At 35.9% G+C, this 18,894-nt stretch overlaps 1 protein-coding gene across 1 annotated transcript; it reads right to left on the minus strand.

Moving 5' to 3' along the window:
* Positions 1–3,828: 3,828 nt before the first annotated feature.
* Positions 3,829–8,697, minus strand: LOC121326176 (carbohydrate sulfotransferase 6-like). The gene is made up of 2 exons (XM_041269368.1): positions 8,612–8,697; positions 3,829–5,417 (listed from the first exon to the last, which is right to left on the minus strand). The coding sequence occupies exon 2, from the start codon at positions 5,382–5,384 to the stop codon at positions 4,200–4,202; it is 1,185 nt and encodes a 394-aa protein (XP_041125302.1). The 5' UTR covers positions 5,385–5,417; positions 8,612–8,697; the 3' UTR covers positions 3,829–4,199.
* Between the last annotated feature and the right edge of the window lie 10,197 nt (positions 8,698–18,894).

The following is an 18,894-nucleotide window of genomic DNA, read 5'->3' on the forward strand; positions in this document are numbered from 1 at the left end:
TTTACACAAATTCATCACAAAACAGACTTCTCCAATAAGAACTAACCAGCCTGTAAAAATGGAAGGGTGTCAGTGCGATCTAAGACAAGAAAAGCTACAGGGATCCATTGCAAAGGACCTGGAGCTGCAGTTTGACTAACAGGCTAATTGTTATCATAGAATTGCAATCTGAAGTATACCGAAGGACACCGATGGGCTGAGTACATCTTAAGGGTATACGATACACTAATGTCACAATGAGATACATATCTCAATATGCAGGTGACCATATGATATCATATGATACAAGTGGTGGTCCTGATCTCCTGCTTGTATGGTGCACAATGAGATAAAATTGTCATTTAATGATGGACTATTTTGTTAAATAAGTTAGAGAGAGTATGTAGTCATACCAATTAAAAAACACATTGTTCTCCATTCAAGAACTGATTGGTGAACTACAATGAGCTATGCTGTGCTTTTGGTTTGTATCTAGAAACGGTACAGTAGAACAATGAAAGAAAATATGAATCATTACACCCTTAGAACATATATAGTGCATTTTCTCTCATTTTTAACTTTCATATTAGGTCTATTGAAAGGTGAATCAGTATGAATCTCTCTCTTTGTAAAATAGGTGCATCCCAAACCAACGCAGGAACAGAGATGGTGGATCTTAATGAATTATCCACCCATACAAACATTCAGACATCAATTCTGATGTAAAACTTCAGCAAACTAAAGGACTGATTTTACCCACCTATACCCCACTGGGTTAGACCAGACAATCTACCGCTAATTTTTAGGGGTAACCCCTGGATAATCTGTGGTTGATACAATCAACAAGCAACTTTCCCAGTGCTGTAAATGAAGCAGATAAATGTTTCCGCAAATGACTTTACCAGTGTTGTAATTTTAGTATTGTAAAACTGACAAAGGCACGTGTGTGAGCAAATGTTTGGTGGCAAGATAACAGGTGAACAATGCCTGTATCTACATAGCAACAAGCTGACTTCCACACTGAAAGCCAATCCTGTAACACCAACCTATTGGCTACTTTTGTTCTTCATCACCTACTGTTACTTTGCCTACATCATCATTTCATCATTTAACCTACTTTTTTTTTTATATGACACCAATCATTCGCTAACAAAGCCTGACGTATTTAAACAAGACAAAAGCCACTGTAGGGGCTCAAAAGAGCGAATAAAAGCCTTTCCAAAGTAACACACAAGCAGATAACTTTGACAAAAGGAAAATAGTCATTTTCTCAATTTAAAATGATACCAGTTGAAATCTGTTTGTTGTCATTTATCTCTTAACTTGAAGACCACTTGACAAGTTTTATTTTGGACCCCTTTGAAATTGTAACCCCAAACCAATTAAATTGTGCGAAACATCCAACAGTCGCTGTCAACAGCATCTAACCCGGTATCTTCTGGAAGTGTCTTTGTCAGGATTTATTGAAACTCTCTTCCTCAAGTATAATCCCTGACTATTGTGCAGGAGTCCACTGGCTACCAAATGCATTGATTTCTCTCTCCAGAAAGCTCCCAGTGACATTTTTTAGGTTTCTTTTTTTAAACCCTTCACTCAATTAATGTTCCCCTCATTAATCATCACACCACAGGAAAAGCTGATACCTTCATGAGATATCACAAAATAGCTTTGTGCAGTAGCTCTCAGTGGGTACTGATGTTATCCTGCTTTAGCCTTGTTCATCCCAGAAATAGTACAGTTAACCAGTTAACTTTACTTGTACCAGTAGATATTGTAACATTATAAATTTGTATTAACATAATTTTATCAAGAATTGGACATTTTCAAAGTGTAGTGCTTATATACATATATTTGTCACTTGTCTTGTTTGAAAGGCCTTGAACTTCTTATACATCCCAACCAAACCCGTAATCTCTGCTCCCCCTGGTGGTCATTCTTTAAAAATCCAGCAGAATTCATAACTGTGTATTACCAGTGAGGTCACTTAGTCATTAAGATGCACCTTTGGTGCACTGTGTGTGTGTGTGTACATATATATATATATATATATATATATATATATATATATATATATATATATATATGTACACACACACACACACACACACACACATACATCAACAGTTTGAGTACACTTGGTTAGGGTTAGGGTTTTTTTCATAATTGACAATGTTTTACGTCGTATATGTTTCTGTAAATACTTGAAATTGAAAACATATGTTACTATATACAAAACAAAACATAAGGAGTACCAAAGCAAAGTTCAAGAAAATTGTAAATGGTCTCTAAATCTTGGATTCCTCAAAATAGCCACCCTTTGCCTTAATAACAGCCTCACAAACACGAGGCATTCGGTTAACAAGTTTCAGCAGGAAATCACCCAACATGTCTTCCCAGCTCTTCTGCAGCAATTCCCAGAGATGTAGGGCACTTGTGGGTAGCTTTGCTTTGACTCTTCTGTCCAGTTCGTCCCATACAAGTTCTATGGGATTGAGGTCTGGAGACTGGGCAGGCCAGGTCATTAGATTGAGTTGTCCTTCACTTTCCTTTTTCGCCAGATAGTTCTTGCACAACTTTGAGGTGTGTTTCGGGTCATTATCTTGCTGAAGAATGAAGGACTGCCCAACTAGCCATAATCCTGATGGAATGGCATGCCTCTAAAGTATGCTATGACAGACATGCTGGTTGAGCTTGCCATGGACTTGGTAAAGATCATCAACTCTGTCACCAGCAAAGCAACCCCAGACCATGACACTGCCTCCTCCATGCTTAACAGTGGGAACCACACATGCAGAACTCATGCGCTCACCCTCTCTGCGTCTTACAAATACCCGGCGGTTGAACCCAAATATTTCAAATTTTGACTCATCAGTCCATAAGACCGACTTCCACTCCTCAAACGTCCAGTTTCTGTGTTTTTTGGCCCAGGCAAGTCTCTTCCTCTTATTCTGCACTCTTAATAATGGTTTCTTTGCAGCAATTCTTCCAGTTAGGCTAGCTTCATGCAATTTCCTCTGAACAGCTGATGTTGAAACATCTGTACTTCTAGTAGCATTTAACTGAGCTTGTATTTCAGGGGCAGTTAATCGCCAGTTTCGCAGACTCGAATGAACTTATTCTCTGATTTTGAGGTCACCCTTGGCCTGCCTGACCCTGTTCGGTCCTCATGAGTGCCAGTTTCTTCAAATCGTTTGATGGTCTTGGCCACAGCAGTTACAGACACTTACAAAGTTCTTGCGATTTGTCTTAAAGATTGACCTTCATTTCTTAAAGTAATTGCAGTCTTTTTTCTTTGATTAACTGAGCGTATTTTGCCATTTTCTGCTCCCTTACATTCAGGAATGATAAACTTGTGCCTACGCTACCTATATTTATAGTAATCATGGACCCTCATCTGTTAATAATAATTGGTGACAAAAGGTTAATTAGGTAACATGCTAGTTAACTCAGAGAACATCTAACAAAGACACTTTTATACTTAGGCCAGTGTTCTAACACTGTGTTATACAAAATTCAGACTTTTAACTGACTTGGGCTTCAGACTGAAATCCCCTTGCTTTGGGTGACCATTTCATTGAAGTTGACAAGATTTACATTTTCATTTAAAAATTAAATTTTTGAATGCAATTTACTTATAATTATCAGCTTATATAAGTACACGTATCATATAATGAAATATTAAGTGTTTATAGACAAGTTTATACAGTTAAAAGCATAGATAATCATGAAAAACCTGGCTTTAAGCAGGTGTACTCAAACTTTTGACTGGTACTGTATATATATATATATATATATATATATATATATATATATATATATATTATATATAAATTTGTTTCCAGTGTCATATTGTTCTAGCGCTCCCATGGGTTAGAGGCGCAAATCTGGCAGGGACTCTGTCTCTCCTTATAGCACTAGAGTGAACCTTGCTGGCTCAAAAGCAGACACCTGCAGGGCTGGCCTTTGTCCTCCAGAGGTTGGTAACTCACTGATATCCACTCTCCTGGGTGTAAAAGAGGAAGCTGGCTCGGTCGTGGGATCGGAGGACACCCGCTGAACCTTCAATTCCCCTGAGCTGTGTGAGGACTGGTTGCGATGAGCAGAAAAAAATGATTGGACATTCCAAATTGGAGGTCAAATAACTGAGCACATTAAATAATAAAAATAAAAAAGTAAACAGTTAAAAGAAATCTCAAATAACTTTGACAGGTCCACAAAACTTAATCTTTTAATGTATCTGTTGTCTTGGAGGGTAACCAAGTGAACTTGTATTGTTTCCTTGGCAACAACATATCCTGCCACAGTCGCTTCTGTTCTTTGCCAGACCCCACTAGTTGGTAGCCCAGCATGTTCATCGCCCCTTTGCAGACCTCCTGTATTTTAGCAACCTTCTCGTACGGCAGCGCGACTCTCCAGGCCTGCGAGACGTTCACTGCATTGCGAGAGGTGGTTAGAAAGGCCTGCTCATTCCCATGGCCTTTGCCGTGTGTGATATCATATATCCAAGATTTAAGCTTAGGGGTCAAGGTTAACTCTGCAAACTTATACATCGCTGAAATTTCAGCAAGTGGGTCCCGTACGAGGTCATCATATCTCACCATCATGTATCGGCCCTTTAAGAAGCTGGGTGCTTTCTGAGTGGCTGTTTCGTAAATCTGGACGTGGCTCCGGCAGATTTCCCGCATCACCCGGTAGTGGGCGTCTACCACTTGAACACCTTTGGTGTTGAGGACAATGCCATTGTCCCGCATGAAGGCCTTCATCGACTGTTCACGGGACTTGACCACCGCCCTCGGGTCTCGGATGAGGTGGATGATTTTGAGATTGAGGGACGGGTCTTTGAGAAGAGGGTAGAGGGTTTCCAGGTCAAAGACGCGTACCTCTTTCAACACCACGTGGCTGTAGGACTTGCAGGCTTCCTCCACCTTCTCGAACGGAGTCTTGTTGCACATCTTCTTGCAGGTCATCTCGTTGCTGATCTCCTCCCGCTCGTACAGGACACATGCAGGCGGCGAGCAAAGCGCACGGCTGACTGACCACTGGAACAGATGCGTCACGTTACGCTTTTCGGGCATGTAGGCATCAAAGACGTACATGTCGCACTGGAAGACTGATCGGATGAGGTCCCGGACCGCCATCCGCAACGTGCTGGCGCTGTTCTGGTACATGCTGACCCACACGTGCCAGGCGGGCTCCATTAGATAGAACACATCCGGGTGCTGGTTGAAGACCTGTCCCACGAAGGAGGAGCCTGAGCGCCAGGAGGACAGGATCAGAACGTGGACTTTGCCATTCTGCTCCTCAGCCTGGGGGCTGACGCCACCCTGCCAGGAGTATAAGAAGACCAGTGCTAACCCACTGATGAGTGTGAAGACTGCGGAGTTGGTGATCCGTAATCTCAACATAGTGAAGGATCAGGTCTTTAAACTGGGAAGCACCTAGGGCAAAGAGATTTTACAGTCAGATGCAATACAAAGTACTGAAGGATTGCTCAATTTAAAAGCAAGTATTGAACTAGTATTCTGAACACATCTTTTTTGTTATACTGCATATGTAATATCCTATACTGTGCACATGTATTTTACTATATTTTAGATTTTGTTTTTTACAGTACTTTATTGCCCTTGCCACAATGTATGGAATATAAATGAGTATTCTCTGGAATATACAAAAGGTAAAGATACATCTGTAAAATGTTGCAGTATAATAGTGATAGTATTCATTAAATTCACATCAAAGTGGCCACAAGTTTTGATTACATATATGCTATTAAGAGTTATTTTTCACATGGAAAAGGTTATATAGTTTTTTTCATCCTGTTGTCAATGGATTGTAAATTCAGTTTATACAGTAAGCAAATCAATAATATTTAGAAAACTGCTGATTCTGGCTTCATCAGCTTAGCAACAAAAATGCACAATGTCTTTAACATTTCATTACTTTTGAACTGTATACTAAACTGAACAACAGTGCTGTCATAACAAAAATCAAACAATACATGTTGTGGTCTGAGTTCCAGTACATCCTGCAATATCCACTAGCTGGCGCTGTGTAATACAAAATGTATTGACTCAAAAACTAAAATTCTAATTTTTTAAGAGAGAAAATAGTGCAATGCTCTCGTGTTTTTTTTTTTTTTTAATTTGTATTATTAGAAAAGAATGACAACTCTATGAACAGGCTACAGTTGGTCTATTTCCAATATTGGTTACCTAATATAGTAAATTATTCAATGGCATAGTAGCAAGAAACCTCTTTGTGGCAGGTATGGAATAAGCAGTTACACAATTGTTCTGGCATTGTGCTAGTTTTATCCTGTCAAAATTGTGTCAGAAAATTAGCCTAGTTGCCTGAGTAACCCTATATCTTAAGTCTGTATGTCATTGTGAGCTACATTATTACCGATAACGACTTTACAGATGTGTAAATATGGACTCCCAATGATGCCCATCCATAGCCCCGATATACATGTTAATCGAGTGCTTTGGGAGTGATATACACATTTTAAAATGCAGACATTGCAATTAATGAAATAGTTTACACAATTCCAGCGTCACCGGGCATTCTATAATATAAGGTACAATTTAGTTCCCCCAGTTACAATTCAACTACACAGTAAGTTAATAACAAAAAACTAAAACTATACTAGATTTTGTATTGTACTGTGTTTTGATTCGACTCCAGACTGTCCATGGAAACAGGCAACTATCCAAGCCAGGAACGGAAAATGAAAAGCTACTGTGCTTTAAATGCAGTGAAAATCGATCTAGCCAAAGCTGTACCTGTAAGTTTGCAACTCCAATGGAAATGCATACATCTGCACTTTTTAGGCCAAACGCTTTAAAGATTTAAATACTGTACAATATGAAATAATTCAGCTTTTCTGATCTGCCACAAAAGATCTGGCAATTTACAGACCCCAAAGCCATACGTTTTCAATTGGAAAATAACACACTGACTTGGAGAATGTGTGCCCAGAACTGTCCATTTACAAAACATGTGAACATGGCAAATAAAATGAAACTCCAAGTTAAGCTAAAACTCCACACACAACAGGATGGACAAGAGCACAAAACAAACAGGCTGAATTCCTGTAAACAGTCTTTGTTCTTCATCTCAGATGGGGGTCCTTGCTAACAGTTATGTGACATCTTCCTCTCTCTTGTGGCACTTTGTGAGAAAAACATCAAATCTGCATGGTAATGTTGCAGGTTTCCCATGTTTATACTGTGCACTTTATCATAGTTCACTCTGCTTTGCTGTTTTTTTTTTTTATGTGCTTGACCATACCTCTCTGGGATTTACAATACTTAACTATGCTTTATTACACTTCGCTATGCTTTTACGAATGTTTTATAATGGAAGAACGGCATATGCTTTTTTTTTTGTAAATGAACCATGCTTCCCTGTCATGTGTCCTGACCTACAGGCAGGGTTGACCAAAAAGTCATTGTTGCCTTTTTGTAGCACATACTGTAGAAAGTTTGTTTCAGTCATGACAGGCAAGATAATAGATCATACAGATTCCATACTGGGTCGATAGCAGATGCTCAGTTGGCATAAATATAAATGAAACGGATTACACACATATTTTTCATGGAAAGCTTTTAAAGTTCCTGGAAAGGTTTTAAGGTTGAACACTCACACACTATGAACAGTTTCCACGGCAAACCTCACATAAACCAAAATCAGGCCGCCCCAACAATGTTTAACCAGCTAGGCTACCCGTTGACAAGAGATTAAGACTCACATTACCACTAGTGAAAAAAGGAAATGGAAGAAAGGCTATTTGAACACCCTAATGTTTGAAATCATTTCAAGGGGAATTACTGCTGTCACCGCTAAATCAGTTAAGCTGACTGTATTCCAAAGGGTATAATTACCCCATTAACGAATTAGTTTTGCTTCTATGAACTGGTCCTATTTACACTACTTTTTCAGTTAATTATATTTTAGCTAACTGCTTAAAAGGACCATACCAATATCTGGCAAACCTTCCATAGCAATCTTCATGGGGGAAAAAAAAGCTAAATCTTAAATGAAACACACACACACTATATATATATATATATATATATATATATATATATATATATATATATATATATATATATATATATATAATGTGTGTGTGTTGTTAACTTGAATGTCACAGTATTTTATTTGCAATATAAAATCTGTTAGACCTCGTGGATTACGTTTTAATTAAGGTATACGATATACTGCATACAGTATCACGAGTGGGCTTAGCAAAACAGTGTAGGCTACCATTGATACTGGATTTAGAATCGTTCTTTTCAACAGGACCTGAATATATAGCACTGACACAGTCTAATTACCTCAGATTGAAAGTCTTACAAAAAATCTCAAATCGAGTTTTTAAAATAAAACAAAAGAACCAAATGAAAAATGCGCCTAAATACTGTATCTATTTAAGAACAAAAGGCTCCGTTTGCAGACAGCTAGAAAAGTTTGAATCAAGCATCCTTGCACGTATGCCAGGTTAGTTAACTGCACGTTCTGTAAAAGAGAAAGTAAAAAAATAGGCAGATACAACATGTTACAAAATATATTTAATAATACGTAACTGTTTTGTTTACTGTTTGTTAACTACTTATAAATCTCCTCTTACCTTAAAAAATGTTACTCGGTGAGAAAGAAACAATCCGCTTGCTTCTCCAGAAAATCGGAGACCCTCTTGAGATGCGAGAGAGCAACCACTGAGCTCAGAATCGCTGTGTTACAATGAATCGCTTTTAGACGTGGCCCCTCGCAGGATTTGATTTCTGAAGTAAAGGGTGTGGGCATTGCATGGGAAAAAAATAACAAAACTGTGCAATTTGTTTTCTATAGTTTGGTGACATTTTGAACTCAGCTTTATAAATGTTTCTACAAATAACTATAAAGGTCAGGAGTTAAGAGGTATTTCCTTTAGTATCTGTACTGTACATGCATCAATTGACATATTTTGTAGGTCTTGGTAGAATATTTCACTCTCTAGATAGGGCAATATTAATATATATATATATCTAATATAATCTATATATAGCATATATATATATAATATATATTAGATATATATATATAGATATATGTGTGTTATTACACAATAGTCAAAATCATAATAAGTTTCAATAATCTAATTAATTAGGATATATATATATATATATATATATTTTTATTGGAAAAAAATCTTTCAACCTAGTACTATATTAGTTAGTTTCAAATGTTCAAATCTGTTATCTGTATTACACTGAACATCACATCAAATCCAAATCTCTGTCAACATTATAATTCTGTAGAGATGAGCGGCCCGATTTTCATGACAGTGCAAAAGTCATTTAGGCACACTTTTTGGAGATTAAAGTCAGCACAAATTTTGGTTTGTGCTGGAATTTCGATTTTGGAGCCGTACTCTAGGAATAGTTTTGATTTCCTGTAGAAATCCATGATCCGGTTGATTCTTTCCATTTTTGACAGATATCAGGTAAAGTATATTGATGGAAATCTTTAGTAATTTGGAGAAATTTGGGGGTAGACATACACTGTGTGTATATGTGTGTGTATATATATATATATATATATATATATATATATATATATATATATATATATATATATATATATATATATATATACTCTGTATAGATAAAATTGGAAATATATAGCTGTGTACAGTCATTTACAGAAATGTGTAGAAGTATATATATAGTTATCCATATAAAAGTATTTCCAGAACTGTATACATGTTAAAGTTATTGTTTAAATATTAGTGAATAACATGTTTCTATTGTAAACTTTTATTTTTACAATGGGACAATAAGCCTGTACTAAGCCTCTTGTTTAAATACAAATGCAGTTTAAACATGTCTGCATATTGAAAGCCTAAGTAAATGTAGTTAGATAAAAAGTAGTTACAGAAATTCTCTCTCCAGGTGGAACGATCTAGGATCTGTAAATGTAACAAAGTAATACACTGAAACTGGAAGCCTTCATTAACTTTAATTAATTTAAATGAAAATGCATATTAGAGAAAAGGGGTCATGTAATCTTCTCTGGGGTGCTTCCAGTGTGACATTTGTCAAAAGTAGTTTTAGTATTTCATATTCCACCATTCAGGGTTTTTTTTTTTTTATTTGTTTTCGTGGATAATAATGTTTCCCGGTAAAGGTTTGCCATTGTAAAAGCACAAAGTGTAATAAAAGCATGGTGAAAACACAGTAAAACACAGGGAGGTATTGTAAAGGATATTTAAAAACATGCCATAATATGGCAAATGTATAGTACAGTACACCCATGGAAAAACTGCTAACTGACAGTACAAAACTACATTGTATTCCAGTTTACTCAGGGCACACAAAGCAGGCATCCATGTAGGGCGACAAACTGAAAATGGCACTTCTAGGCCAGTTGCTTTGGGATGGTTTGTTTCTGTCCCTCTAGCTTTGCTTTGAGGTGTTGCATCATGTGATCATAGTTTCCAAGGTTCATACACATTACATTTACTAACAATGGGAAACAATTTATCACTAGCATCCACACAATAGAAAGAAAAGTGTTTTGCAAGGAAGCAAATATTGAAGCTGGTAGCACATTCTGATGGCATACCAAATATTGACAGTGCATTGGCAGCACCTGTGTGAGCTAAACCCACAGTATAAATATTGGGAGTTTATTTCCAGTGAGCTGGTGAACCAAACCTGCTCAGGAGGATGGTATTGTAGCAGCTGGGGGGTCTTTAAAGAGTGACAATTGGAAACCATGCATACCAATTAATCCTGAGGGCAGATTACACCACTGAAGGTATTACACCTTCAGAATTTAGATTTAAATTTACCAGCTCACTCACACAGGTTCGTTATATAGGGCAATTAAAACATTATACTGGGCAAAGACAGGGAGCTACAACCAAGAGATTAAAGTATAACACTTTACTTCTGAAACACGGCTTCTGTTAAAAGATCACATATGTGATTAAAATACAGAACTCACAATAGCAGCCAAGGCATGAGTAGATTACAATTAACATCAATGAAATAATCCAAGACCAGGAATCAATACAGAAACTATAATTAAAAGCAATGGGATAATTAGAAACTGAATTCAGTGCAGATACAATTAGCATCAATGCAGTAGTTAAAGATTGAAATTCATACAGATAATTGTACAATCAAAAACAGGCAGCTCATAGAATCAGGACAATAATGATAAAACATGTAATTACTAAACTAAACAATTAACACAATTAATACTACAACCAATTAATTAGTACACTCCAAACCAAGTGAACACCACACAAGAATAATCTAAGCTAAAGCAATGTGCACATTTTCCATCCTAAAAGCAGCGTCAAGGCTCCAGGAATACAAACACACGCACAACTCAAAACAGAACGTTTATAAGCTTAACCCCCACAGGGAGTGCCAAATATCACATTAGCTCAAACTTTTCACACTGCATATATGGGTTGGTTGTAACCACAGAATGGTCAACAACCATATACACTGCTTTAACTGCACAAACCAGTTCAGAGCAACATTAACATTATTTAGCTTATTTTATTGCACATATCAGATTCTTGGGTTATATTGTTTGTCTGTCTGTTCATCCATCCCTCTTTATGTGATTACACATTTTGTAGGGTTAGAGATTAACAAAGAAAGGGTTAATATTGTTGCTGTAAACTGAATTTACCAGACATAAGTTGTAAAACAGCTTTTGTCTGTGTAGCAACAAAACAACTATATCAAGAATACAGAAAAAGGTGGTTTACGAAAAGAAACTAAGTTGCAGTTTGATATGAAAGGTGAAAGAGAAGTTAGAGTGGGTCTAAACTCGGTGCAATTTAGTTGAACTCAAGAATATGTGCCTCACTTTCTAGCGGAAATAATGCTGTTGACTACAATTTAGCAAGTTAATAATAACCAGTGGGCAACTTGCCAAGCTTATAGATAACAGCTTCAAGAAGACCTATACCGTTAGGCACAGGAGAGACATTGTAAGACCCGGTGACCTTGAAGGTGTGAGGCAATGAGCTCCAGAGGGAAAGGTAACTGAGCGCTCCATTAACTTCTGTAATATAACCAGTGCTACATTATCATAATCTTTATTAATCTGATAATCTTTTAAAAAAATGTGTGTGTGCATATTGGAATCAAATAAAGGAAAGTTAAAAGTTAAATTCTTAATTACTGTTTGGACATGAATCATTATAAATTTTAAACCAGAGTATATATTAGTTTATCCTTACAATTTAATTACTTATTCTATTCTAGACACACTATTGGTATATGTTCGCATTATACTGAATTTACAGTATCTCAGTGTTACTGTTATGTTTGTTTATCTAGTCCAGACAGGTGTTTTACAACCCCAGTATTTTAACCCCCTTTCTGTCTAAACTCCTGCAGCCACCTTCCAGGAACAGACATCTATGAAAACAGATAAGAGGGGAAAGCATGTCCTGTGCAAAACAGAAGTAATGTTGTATCCATAATATTAGAGATGTACAGGGCTTTTCACAATATACAATACTAACAAAAAGGGATTTTTCTACAGCTACATAAATGGCTAAAGGGAGTATTTGGGAATGTTCTAAATATAACATTTGAGTTTGAAACCAGTGGATGTAGAGATCCCATCTACTTGTATACATTCCTTTCTTCAGGGTAAAGGTATTATTCAAGCTGGATCTGGGCTTTACATTGAAGCAGGAGGTCTGGAACATTCTTTTTTCTTATATACCTCTAGACTCACTAAAGAAGCATGTCATTTAAGAATATTTCACAGGTTATACACCATCAAAACTGTAGAGTAGTACTGAGGGGAAAATGCTGGAGGTGTAGTTCATGGTCATGGATATCAACCCAAATGATTTACTTACGGTAGTGGTAGCTTCACTCTATGCACATGTTTTTAAATCCAAATCCTGCTATTTTCCCTTTGCAAATGTCTAAGATCCCTTGGCAGTATTCACACCACAATTATCTCTATCATAGTTAAAGTGGCAGCATGGCTGTCCAATAGGAAACTACACAAACAAAGGGGTGGGCAGATTTGGAATTCTAGCCAAACATGCATGAACTGAATGAAAGCTCTCAGCCAATCACTGCATTCAGAGTCAAAGTGAGTCTAACAGACTGACCAATAAAAGGAAACATAAAGGGAAGCCAGTAGGTGAATCAGAGAGAACAGCAATGAAAAGAGAGAATGAAAGCTTGAGAGCAGTCACTGTTAGCAACACCATTGAAGAGAGAGGCGTTCCTGAGAGATCTAATGGGAGGTGGGGGTTGTGGCCTCTTGTGGCCACACAAACGTGACAGAGTGTATAGACACAGCTATAGAAGACCTTTTAGAAGTACAGGACCCTTGTATTTAATGTTTTATTTTTTTGAAAAGGTTTCTGAACCCCAGATATACAGAGGTGAAAGAAAACTGGTAAGCTGCTTTTTGTGTTTAGAGAGAACTATGGTAAGCCGTGATGTTTCCATCAACACCCAGTTAGTAACCAGGGCACCATGCAGAACTTGTTTTGTTTTCAGGAGTTCTGTAAAAATACCTGTGTTATTGGTTATTATATCTCTTGGTGTTCCTGTCTCAAAAAAAGCACAGTGCACCATTAATCAGTGTGTGCACCACAAGTGCTAAAAACATTTGTTTTGTCCAGGCATTCACATTTCTGACCACTTGACAATCCTGACTTTTGAAATAAATGCAGTTATAGACCTCTTTTACAAAAGCCAAACAGGGGGTTTTAAACCAATTTTGATGATCAGATCAAGTTTGCCGTACACTTTTTCAGTTATTTTAGTTTAGAGATTCCATCTCTCAAACATCTTGCCTCTGAACAAGATGTTGCTTTTCTCTAAAAACTATTCTCTTCTTTTTGAACAACTTACAAGAATAATTTCTCTCGGACATTTCACCCTTACAAAAAATGACTAATTTTGGAAATCTTTTATTCACTGAACAACATAGAAATATGCGTGTTTCTGATATCTACTGTATTCTATTGGAAGTTTCAATGGATTAGATGAGGGTGTTCAAAGATGGTGGGCTGGACAGCTAGTGTTGATGAATAGAAACTTAATTGGCATTTGGGTGTGTATGCCAGACAACCTTTTATGGCTGATACTCACAATTAATACAATATAAGGTTCTTCATAACTTATACTACACTCCAGTAAAACTGCATAACATGGGAGTGATCTCTAATAGTTTGTGTCACATGTGCAACCTAACACCTGCTACTCTTGTTCATATGCATTGGTCATGTCAAATTATACAAAACCTGGACGGAAATTAAACAGAACTTAAAATACATGATTGGTGTATCTTCAACATTGGATAAACCTACTTTCAGAGATAGGTATGCAGAAGTATGAGATGTGAGTCATGATGAAAGAAGGGCATGGAGCATTAGCAGTGTATCTGAGAATGTTTTTAAAATATGGGAAACCTTATTTATCTTAGAAACTGCTAATTAAGGACGATGGTTAATAAGAATATATATTTAAAACAAAACATTTCCATGTGATAAATTATTGTATAGTTATTTTCTCCAAATGTGGTCATGTCACATTTAATTCTATATGTTTTTCCCTGTACATTTCATGAACTGACATTGTGATAAGTATAGGACAATATTTGAATCAGGCACTATTAGTGTTTTATTATGACGATATTAGTCCAATGGCAAACTTCTGAAAAGCTGTAGTGTTATCAGAGGTGTGTAGAAATCTTATTTTGAATGATATTAAGCTGTAAAACAATTCAAAAGTACCAGCCTTGGGATAACAACTCAAAATATGCAAAGTGGGATCAGCCTAGTACTGCACAGCCTAGTACAGCCTATTACTGCCTTGAATTAAGACGGTGGCTAACTATGATAAACTATGACACAATTATTTAATGCTGACACTACATATAATGCCAATAACCATGAGTTAACTTTACAATCACTGTTTGTTACTTTGGTACTTTTGAAAAGCTGCTGTAACACCCAAGGCAGGGCTCTCTCAATCCAAGAATGCTGTTTATGTATGGGTCATAGGGTGAGACCCACAAAATCTTTTGACCGGTTGAACTGAACCGAGTCTCCGGATGTGAAAGGCATTTCCCTAGCACTGCTAGTTTCATTTACCCATCTTTGAAAACATAATTTTTACAGAAGCAAAGTAAAACCAGTCCTTCATGTGGACTATACACTTTTAGTTTATTGCTTTTCTTTATAAACAAAAAATAAATTTGAAGAGCAATATCCCACAATCATGTTCGGATTTTCTACAAACATACCATGCCTTTGAGTATATGTGAGCAGCAATGCTGCACAAGGTTATAAATCACACGTCCAAGCTCAGAATCCGCTTTTTCCAAAACAATTACAGGAAACCGAGCTGACAACGTTTGTATTAATATAAAAGTAATAACTTTTTTAAATATTTAAACACACTTGCACACAAAGATAGATTTCCCAATACAATAAATGGCAGATGCACTTAAACAGCCATTAATCTTTTACCCTTTGGCGACCGTTTAATGAGTTGTATTTTAAAACTGTGATAGAAACATTTTGCTCTCCATATGACAAAAAAAGTCCCTCTTACACTTGTAAAAAGCTTAAAATGAATACTCTTAGGTTAGTATTTATACCTTAGATTCCCACAGTAAATCTCCACTGAAAACAGACAAAGGAATACACATGGCAAAAAGTACATTACTGACCTGGCTCCTTGTATGCTCACTCTGTTATGTATAAACTGAGGTTGAAGACACCATCCAAACAAAACTTCTTCATCAAGATCGATGTTTTGCAAGCAGAAAAAGGGAAGACTTTTTTTTTTTGTCTACTTTTTTATTCTTCTTCCTTGCAAACTTCCTGTTGCAGGAGCTTCCTGTTGTAGAAGCAGGATAAAACAGAAATTATATGATATTCCCAAATAGGATAAAACAAAACATAACAAAAAAAAGTTTTTATTTATATTCAGCAGCGCACTAAATATCTGGTAAACACAATTATTACAGGTATTCCAAAAATAAACATGTGGATTCAAATGACAATAAGATGACTAATGCATTAATTCCATAACACTTGTTATGCAGGTCTCAGATGGGCAGTTTTGAATATTCTGTGTGCAATTTTTCCACCTCTTCAATGCTGCACATACTTGTACATTCTTTCCTTTCCTAAGTCAGACTGACATGCCAATTAAAATCCACACTTCACTACATGATTTAAAATGTTAATTTGTTTTCCATTTTATTTTATTGTTATTCTATTGTATTTAAATGATCATGCACATGTTTTATAATATTTCATGTAAATATGATTTTTGTACACAAATGTATATTACAGTACAGAACAGAGTATAATTAAGCAACATAGCTCAGTATTTTCAGAAACAACCCCTTGTTTTTAGAAGCAACATTAGTTGCTAATCCTGGCAAAAACTAAAATATTTACTTTTAAAAGAAATCAGTTCCAAGTTACATGAACACAGTTGTAACAAATGAAAGTACTTACTACTAAAAAAAATGTACCTAGCTAGATACAATTACAAATAATTACTTCTCAAGTACTGTTTGCATTTTACAGAGTTTTATTATTATTATTATTATTATTATTATTATTATTATTATTATTATTATTATTCGTTTGGTCAGGCTGCAGGCTATTTTTTTTTTAAAGATATACTGTAGCTATGGAAACCACTTGGTCCCTCCTTTGATGCCATTTTCTTGCAAGCCAATATTAAAAGCGTGTTTATGTCACTGTCAAAATGCTTTCTGATTCCCACTTTATGCATTAGCCACAATCCTTTTTCTTAATGTAACAAAAAGTAACTCTTATTATTTCACCTAAAATACAACTGGATTACAATAATGACTTACTCCCCAACACTGCAAAACAAACAAAACATGATTATAGACTGAAAATAATTCTACATATGATTTAGGGTCAAAAGTTTGAAATAACTTTTATAGGCAGCAATGCAGTACTCTTTCGGTGCAGAGATCTTCACATACAAATTGGTGCAAACCCATTTACAATGCATGAGAATGAGTTTGACAAGGAAAATTACATGGATAACATTACCCTTTTCAAAGGCAATAAACACAGGCTTGGCACAACCTTTGAATGTCATTGTTTGTGTCACAAAATATAGTTCCCATGATTTCAACAGAACAAACCACTAGCACGTAAAAGATAACCTTCTATTGACATTTGCAATAATAGCAGCTACCTCTTTACAGAATATTACATCAAAGAGGGATTATACCAGAGAGAGAACATTTTAATAATATACAAAATATATAAGCCCAAGGTATGTAACACCATGACCTTATTCATAGCATGTAGCACTGCACGACAAACACTTTTTTATAAGTACATTCAGTATGTATTTATTCATAGCAACCAACGGTTTTATACAGAACTTGCAATGTTGGTATGTAGGGTGAAGACACCCTGCTTATGCTTTTTTTTTGTTGTTAACTGCCCACTTGCCTTGATAAAGTCTAATGGCCAAATAATAATAATTTTGTCTAAAATCTAAACATGAATGGTATTTGTTTTACATTGCATGCCAAGTCATGTCCCATACTTACAGTTCGGGTGCAACATAAGCTCAAATGGACGGAACTCATCTGCATGTCAGCTCTGGAATTAGCTAAATCTGCTCAAAGATTTAAAAAACAACATTTTATAAATGTGATCATCGAGCGTAAGACAAGGATTTAAAAACTGGAGCTCTTTTTCTCTGATTTACTTCACATGCTGGATTTAAATGCTGAAACTTTGCTAAACATTTTCAGATTTATAAATTATATCTGGAAGTACACATTTAAACATTTAAAAAAATGTTTAAAAACCTGTATGTCCAGATTTAGCAGTCAATTTATATATTTATTTTAAAACTAAACAGTTAAATGTTTTTCATGAGATTTATAAATCTGAAGAATTGCATGTCTGGATTCAGCAGTCAAGTTATATATTTATTTTGAAATTAAATATTTATTTTACAGAAAACAAATTTATTTGGAAGCAGAAAAGATTTAGCTAGCTAAAGTGTAAAAAAAAACTGGAGATTTTTTTCTCAGATTTCTTTTACATCCTGGAATTAAATGTTGAAACTTTGCCAAGTACTTTCAGATTTATTAATCTGTGAAAAAGTACAAGATTGAAGTTAAATCTGGGGGAAAAAAAGGTGTTAAATGTTAATGTTTTTTTTTACACTTGGCGCCCCATAACAGGATTCTCAATGAAGGTGTATAAGAGCAGAACTAATTTGGAGTCGGGTTCACTCTTTCATTTGGTCAAAAACTTGTCTCTTGGTTTACACAAATAATCTGCACCTGGGAAAGACACCGGAGAATGGAAATCCCACAACTACGAATTGGTTGTTTATCAGGTTTCTATATTTTTTGCAATTTTTGCTCCCTGGTCTTGACTATGATACACTTGTAATCCCATTTTAATGACATGGTTAATTTAGACTTGACTCCAAAGCAGGGATCTGCTGTTTGCCTTAATCCCACATAGTACAGACGAGGAAATGAAATACCATGAAAAGGTATCTCTTTAAAGACTAGCAACAAAGATTTGTTAAATCAAAAGATACAAGTGAACTTGAATATTCTGTAAAAAAAAATGCTCATCAGTGCTATAGACAAGGTTCATGTGAATATGTTGGACTATAGTATGCAAAATAATCAGTCAGGAAGCTGTAAATATGTTTTGTTTTTTAAATATAGTATAGCTCAGTTATAATGCAGTGTCTTATTTCAAGTGATACAACACATTGCTGCTTTTCAGCACTTGCCCAAATCATAAAGCTGGGAACTGAACCTAGACACTTCTGACCTGCAGACCACAGTCAACTTCTTCAACCAGCTTCTTAAAATCACAGAGCTGTG

The sequence above is a fragment of the Polyodon spathula genome, chromosome 13, assembly GCF_017654505.1.
Source record: "Polyodon spathula isolate WHYD16114869_AA chromosome 13, ASM1765450v1, whole genome shotgun sequence".
NCBI lineage: Eukaryota > Metazoa > Chordata > Actinopteri > Acipenseriformes > Polyodontidae > Polyodon > Polyodon spathula.